General features: G+C 46.6%; 1 protein-coding gene across 1 annotated transcript; it reads left to right on the forward strand.

Annotated features, from left to right (window-relative positions):
• Window positions 1-111: 111 nt before the first annotated feature.
• On the forward strand, window positions 112-5,571 carry LOC100544235 (exocyst complex component 6B-like). The gene is made up of 7 exons (XM_019615032.2): window positions 112-233; window positions 365-411; window positions 1,299-1,419; window positions 3,475-3,546; window positions 3,683-3,780; window positions 4,161-4,266; window positions 5,441-5,571. Exons 1-7 carry the CDS (start codon window positions 231-233, stop codon window positions 5,552-5,554), a joined length of 561 nt encoding a protein of 186 aa, XP_019470577.1. The 5' UTR covers window positions 112-230; the 3' UTR covers window positions 5,555-5,571.
• Window positions 5,572-6,674: the final 1,103 nt, after the last annotated feature.

The following is a 6,674-nucleotide window of genomic DNA, read 5'->3' on the forward strand; positions in this document are numbered from 1 at the left end:
GCAGCCCAGGCTGCCCAGAGCCACATCCAGCCTGGCCTTGAATGCTGGAGACAAGCTTGCTTTGTGTCACTGATGCAGTTGTGCTGTATGAGCAATTAAATGATTAACTTAAAGCCTGCTTATTTGACTTCATCCTCTCTGCTTTCCAGGGTGCCCGAGAAACCTTTGAGAACTACTACAGGAAACAGAGAAGAAAACAAGCCCGGCTGGTGCTGCAGCCTCCTTCCAACATGGTATGGCCGTGCTCTGGTCAGTGCTTGGGGTTCCTCCTGATGGAGCAGCCCAGCCTTGTGGATGCTCGCTTCTTTTTTTCCTGTTTTGTTTTCCTTTATTTCAACCTCTGCTCACTTCTCCTTTGTTACAGCATGAAACTTTGGACGGCTACAGGAAGTACTTCAATCAAATTGTAGGGTAGGTGTTCTTTTTATATGGGCGCTAAATGTGTGCGTGCTGCGTTTGTGAGGAGCCCAGAAGAGAGGAGAGAGGAGGGAATATTGTTCTTATTTTGTGTCTGTCCTTCGAAAGGAGACAAGCCAGGAGAAAACTTGGTGAACTTTGCTGTACGCAGCCATAAGAACCTGCCACTCTGGGAGCACCACCCACCTGCCCTGCTAATGAGGCAAATAGGCCCTCTGCCTTAATGATTCTTTAATATTTGACAATTATTTGATTGTTTTCTTGCTGAAGGAGGTGAGTGCAGTGTGTGCTGCTGACCTAACACAGCTTCAGGCTTCCAGGCTGGATTTTCCCTACAAAATATAACAGAGGTTTTGCTCGTTCCTGTTTAAAATGGTGTTTTGGGACACTTGCTCCCTGAATCGTGCTGCTGCTTTTGGACCAATGCGTTTGATAAATGAGGACTGGAGTGAACTGATTGCCTCTAAATGGTGCTGAGAGCATGGGGTAGAGAGCACCAGAGTGTTTTCCCTGCAGTTAAAGTGTTCTCCCTGCAGTTAACCCATTGTAAGGCGATTGCTGCTGGCTGGGGCAGAGTTCAATCAGCAGTTCTTGTTCAAATAACGGAGTGGGAAAGCTCTGCCTTTGTGTGTGCACAGAGGTGTGTTCCTGGGAACAGCTGGCTTTTAGCTCACTGCTATAATGCAGTGTGGCATGGTAGAAAATACTATAACAGTGAAGAAAATATCTATCCTTAGCAATAATTGGGACAGATGCTGCAGATCTGGGCTTGCTGTGGAGATCTGTGCACATGCAATGCACGTCCCTTGCATGCAGTGTTTGCAGATCTCTTTTGATGCCTGTGACTTCTGATAACAGTGCCATTTTCTCCTCCCCATCAGGTTTTTTGTAGTCGAAGATCACATCTTGCATACAACGCAGGGCTTGGTAAATAGAGCCTATATTGATGAGCTGTGGGAGATGGCGTTATCAAAAACCATTGCAGCACTGAGGACACACTCAGTAAGTAAAAGCCCCTGATTGCTCAGCTGTTGCTTGAGTTGGGTTTGACGTGCTGGAAATGTTGGCTTTCACAGTACTGTTCTGTTTTGACTTTTCTCTTTTTGAAGCAACAGAGGGAACACGCTGCTGTTCCTCCAGGAGAACTCTATGGCTTGTTTAGTTCACATTGCACTGTATTTCCCTGCACCAAACTTGCAATGCCTGGGGAGGCTGGAAAGGAGAAAATAGCACTTCAGTGTTTTCCATTGCTTGGCTCATCACTTTTGAAAAGCACCAGCAGAGGGAGTCGGGTTGTCCTGGAAAACTGGGGAAAGAATGCATGACCTGATAAAATATTGCACTGATTCAGCTGGGAGCACTCGAGTTGTCTTGATGTTTCATAGCTTGCTGAAGAGCCACCTTGTTGGTTTATGGGATGAAGTAAACTACATTTGACCATAAAAGAAGAATCTTGAATGACTTTTCCCAAGTCCATGTTAAATTGTTGGGCCTTAATCACTGGAATCCCACTGCTACTCCTGGAGGGAGCATCATCCAGCAGCAGGAGGATGCTATGGGGTGCTTGTTGTGGGCATGCATCTAACACTGTGAGCAGTACAGTGCTCCTTCCGTGCCCCAAAAAGGGACTAGGCAGAGAGTTGTACACCTCCTTGTGTTATAAAGCTGCACTTCTTGTCCCTGGAGATGTTCAAGACCAGGTTGGAAGGGGCCCTGGGTAGCCTGGTCTAGTATTAGATATGGAGATTGCTGGCCCTGCCTGTGACAGGGGAGTTAGAGCCTGGTGATCCTTGAAGTCCCTTCCAACCCAAACCATTCTATGATTCCTTGATTCTTTTCTTTATGAGTGGAGTTTCCTGCTGGTGTGCTAGCCATGATGGACAGATGTACACACACACTGCTTTCACCTTTAGCACCGTGGCCATCAGCTGTAGGTTCTAACCTAGTGCAGGAAGGGGCTGTCAGGAGTTTATTTTTCAGTAATCACAAAATTTGCCACAATTTCTTAATGCTATTATTGTGGTCAACTCTGTCATCTCTACAGAGCAGTGCTGTCCATCCCGTGTTGCTGGTGAGACTTGCTGGAAGGCTTCTGCACAGGTTGAGACTGTTCCAGTTCTTCCCATTCAGCCAAATGTAACGCCTGGATTTTCTTCCTTGCTGTAGACTGGGACATCTTTTATCATTCCTGATAGCTTCAGGGCATTATCTTTCTTTCTGACTTTCTTTTTTGGAGAGTGAAATGGAAAACGTGTCTCTTCCAGTCTTTCTCATTGATTAATGGAACCATTCCCCCTTGAGTTTCCAGTGAGCTTTAAATCTCAGTCTCTTTTTTTCCAGCATAAGATTCTATATTTGGTAAGAGCCTGTCTGAAACGTTGCATATTTCGGCAGGGCTGAGGTTTGCTGCTGGTGTGCAGATAGGGTGCCACTGGTGTGGGTGATGCTGGGTGTCCCTGGGGTGATGCTCAGGACTGTTGTGAGGTGCAGGCGTGTCTTCAGAGCCTCAGGCAGCATCTTGACCCACAGTAAATACACACATCTGCTGTAGCTCTGACCATTAGGTTGCTGAAAGGCACGCAGTGTGTTTTTCCTCAGCCTGAACCTTCCACTTAGCAATGCAACCTTGGCGGAGGGCTCGGGGATGCCTCGCTGCAATGCTTCATTACCATTAGACACAACACACTAAATATTACATGAGAGGCTCTGCTGTCTCCTTGCCACGGCAGCACACCGATTTGCTTCATCTCCTCTCACTTCCCCAGCAGCTCCTGGGTAATCTTAGAAACACTCCAGGTATCTGGAGAGCAACTGAAATCCTTATTCATCACGGAGAGCCCCATGAGATGTGCACTACTAGGAGAGATACCCTTATCAGCGTGCCTTCCCGTGCCCTGCAAGCCTTTAAGGCATGGACTGTGCAATAAACACCGCTGATCCTAGGGCTGCACAGTGTGCCTATGTATTATCACTGGAGTGATAAGGCAGGAGGGCTGAGAGCAATATTTTCCTGCATGCTGTGGTTTAAAACGTGTTTTAATGCTCCTTTCTTTGCAGTCGTATTGCTCGGACCCAAGCCTGGTGTTGGACTTGAAGAACCTCATCGTCCTCTTTGCAGATACACTTCAGGTAGGTGACTGTTGTCTGTCGGCCAGCAGGCATGTTTGCAGGGAGGGTTTGCATGCAAGCTGCCTAAACACAACAAATGCTGCTCAGTGATGTCTTGTTAGCTGATGTAGTTGCTGTGTTCCTCCACTCGTGGCAGGGATATGGCTTCCCAGTGAACCAGCTCTTCGACATGCTGTTGGAGATCCAAGACCAATACAGTGAAACGCTGCTGAAGAAATGGTCAGGAGTTTTCAGGTAAGAAGTTCTTTAAGTAAACTCATGAGACATGCCTTACAAAGTACTTTTGGCCAAAAAACAAAAGTCTTGCTTGAATCATAGAATCATAGAATGGCTGGGGTTGGAAGAGACTCAAGGGATTATCAAGCTTCAACCCCCCGCTGCATGCAGAGCCACCAACCTCCACTTTTAATACCAGCCCAGGCTGCCCAGGGCCCCATCCAACCTGGTCTTGAACACCTCCATGGCATCCACAACATCTCTGGGCAGCCTGGTCCAGCACCTCACCACTCTCTCTGTAAAAAACTTCCCCCTGATAGCACAGGAGCATAGAATCGTAGCATGGAAGGGACCTTGCAGCCACGCAGCTGTAGCTTTCTTGCTTTCTTCTTTTCTAGAAATATACTTGATTCAGATAACTACAGTCCCATCCCAGTGACAAATGAAGAGATTTATAAGAAAATAGTTGGACAGTTCCCATTCCAGGATGCAGAACTTGAAAAGGTAATGTGAAATGAGGCAACTGGCACAGTGTGACTCCCAGTGTCCTGAAAGCCCACACCTCTGTTACTGGCATTGAGAAGTAGAAATGAGAAGGTCCAACGACACAAAACTAAAAGAGAAAAGGACAAATAGATTTTCCATGTGTTGCATTTCTCCTGGCGTGGGTGAGGAATACCTCATCCATTTTGCTTTCAGAGCACAGTGTGCTATTGCAGTTCAGCATCACTTGCAGTAGATGGGAGAGAGATGAAAATATCTCTTTCCATTGGTATTTTATGAACCATTATTGACTTTAACTTGTTTTAATCTAATGCTATCTAACAAAAAAGACACAAAACCAACAAAAAACAAGAAGTGGTATATCTTGGCTTTTATGAAAGTGCGTGCATGCAGAACCTAAGAGTGTAGCCAGATTTGACCTAGGCAGTGTCCCTTAAAAGCATGCTTGGCCTTGTGCTCCACATCTGGCAGCCAGCAAGCTCCAAGCCTGGTGAACTTAATTATGACTGGAAGGGTTTTCGGTCCAAGTCAAGTGTTTAGATTTCAGAAAGTCTATGGCCTTCCCTAAGACTGTATCACGGGGTCCAGGTTTTACTGCTCTGCTCTGCACCTCCCAGCCACATCTGTGCTACGAGTGAGAGCGAGCTAGTGAAAATTTGGGTTGTGAGGGAGAGGACATCTGTTTCCTCTTGCTTTTTGTGTTGTAAGCGAGTGCTCACCTTGTGCGGTAACTGGGGAGGTGAGCAAGCAAAATGCCTGTGTGTGGTGGGAAGTAATAGCAAAGAATCCTCTGATAGGGTTTTTTCTTACGAATAAGGGAGTTGGGAAAGAGGGAATAAGAATTGCTTTGTGCTGCCTGTTCCCTTCTAGCTACAAGTCTCCTTCCAGCCCGTTTCAGACTCCAAATCCCCTATGCACCCATGTGCCGTTTGTAAGTGATTATCTGGTCTTTTACTTGGCTGAAATGTTTATATAATATACAATAAATGCTGGCTTGTTGTTTCATTGTTGGACTCAGATAATATTAGCATTAATTTGGCTGCTTGGAACATGTTACTGGAAAGCAGTCGTCACTCCGGGCTGGCTGTGAGAGCAGTTCTCCCTCTAAAAAGATCTGCTCTTTGACTTCAGTTCTCTCCTGTTCTTGACTTCAGTTCTCTCCTGTTCTTTACAGCAACCGTTTCCAAAGAAGTTTCCCTTTTCTGAGTTTGTGCCTAAAGTTTACAATCAGATTAAGGAATTCATCTACGCCTGTCTGAAGTTTTCAGAAGACCTTCATTTGAGGTAGGGGATGATTGTGTTCCTGGTCATGGGGGGTTGGATGGGACCTCTAGAGATCATCGAGTCAAAAAAAGAAGTTTTGTTGGCATTGAGATACCTCAGAGTGATTAAAATATGAGTTCTCAGCCTTCCATGCCACTCAACTGCCTGGCTATACTCTGTCCAGGATGGAGGTGGCTGGTGGGCCCCTTGGAGCATTGGCTGGCCAAGTCTTCCATAAATCCCCCTTGTGTAGGGAAAAAGAGCCCAGTGCCATGCTAGGTGTGTAAAAGGGGAGAGAGCCAATCATTCTGAGACATTTCTGAGTCATGGTGGATGGTTGGATCCAATCTTTCCAAGAAAGGTGGGTCAGTGCCTGGTTAGTAATAGCTATGCAGCTTCCCTACATTGTCCCTCAAGGAGTGTGTTGGCCAGAAAACCCAAGGTTTGATTTTGCCCTGTGTGGTGCTTAGTTCTGGCTTCTGGTTTAGGGGTTTATATATATATGTATATCTCATTGGAGAATATGTACAAATATTCTGTTTTGTGTTTACCATCCTTCCTCTATCCCACTGCTCCTAGATACTGGGCTTGCATTTGTGCTGAAGTGGAAGACAACTCTGCTAGTCAGAAATTGCTTTCTTTTTGCACTCAGTGAACGCTTTTACCTTGGTAGAGGCATCAGGAGGGCAGAAGGACCTCATAGAATCATATAATGGCTTGGGATGGAAAGGACCTCAAGGATCATGAAGCTCCACAAGGATCATGAAGCTCCAACCCCCTGCTGCAAGCAGGGCTGCCAACCTGCCCATTTAATACTAGACCAGGCTGCCCAGGGCCCCATCCAACCTGGCCCTCGTTACTCATTTCTAGTGTTCTTATTGCCATCCCAGTAAAATCTGGGTCTGTCCACAGGATTTCACCTCCTTGGGCAATTCCATGTCATGGCCATGGGCATCCCCTGTGCTAATGTGAAACTCAGGCAATGTTTTGGGGTCTCACCAGATGATAGGGTGCCCACTCAGGGTTCTTTCAGTTCTTTCCCTTTGTGAGAGGGATGGTAATTTTGAGAGCCACTCTCCCTCCGTCTTCCCCAGGACGCGGTGTGCAAAGCACAGGATGTTGCTCCCCCTCCTCGGGTTCAACCT

The sequence above is a fragment of the Meleagris gallopavo genome, chromosome 4 (assembly GCF_000146605.3).
Source record: "Meleagris gallopavo isolate NT-WF06-2002-E0010 breed Aviagen turkey brand Nicholas breeding stock chromosome 4, Turkey_5.1, whole genome shotgun sequence".
NCBI classification, from domain to species: domain Eukaryota; kingdom Metazoa; phylum Chordata; class Aves; order Galliformes; family Phasianidae; genus Meleagris; species Meleagris gallopavo.

Coding starts and splice junctions, on each gene's coding strand:
- LOC100544235 (XM_019615032.2), top strand. Junction 412..1,298: donor TACTTCAATCAAATTGTAGG/GTAGGTGTTCTT, acceptor CCTCCCCATCAG/GTTTTTTGTAGTCGAAGATC. Junction 4,267..5,440: donor AGGATGCAGAACTTGAAAAG/GTAATGTGAAAT, acceptor TGTTCTTTACAG/CAACCGTTTCCAAAGAAGTT.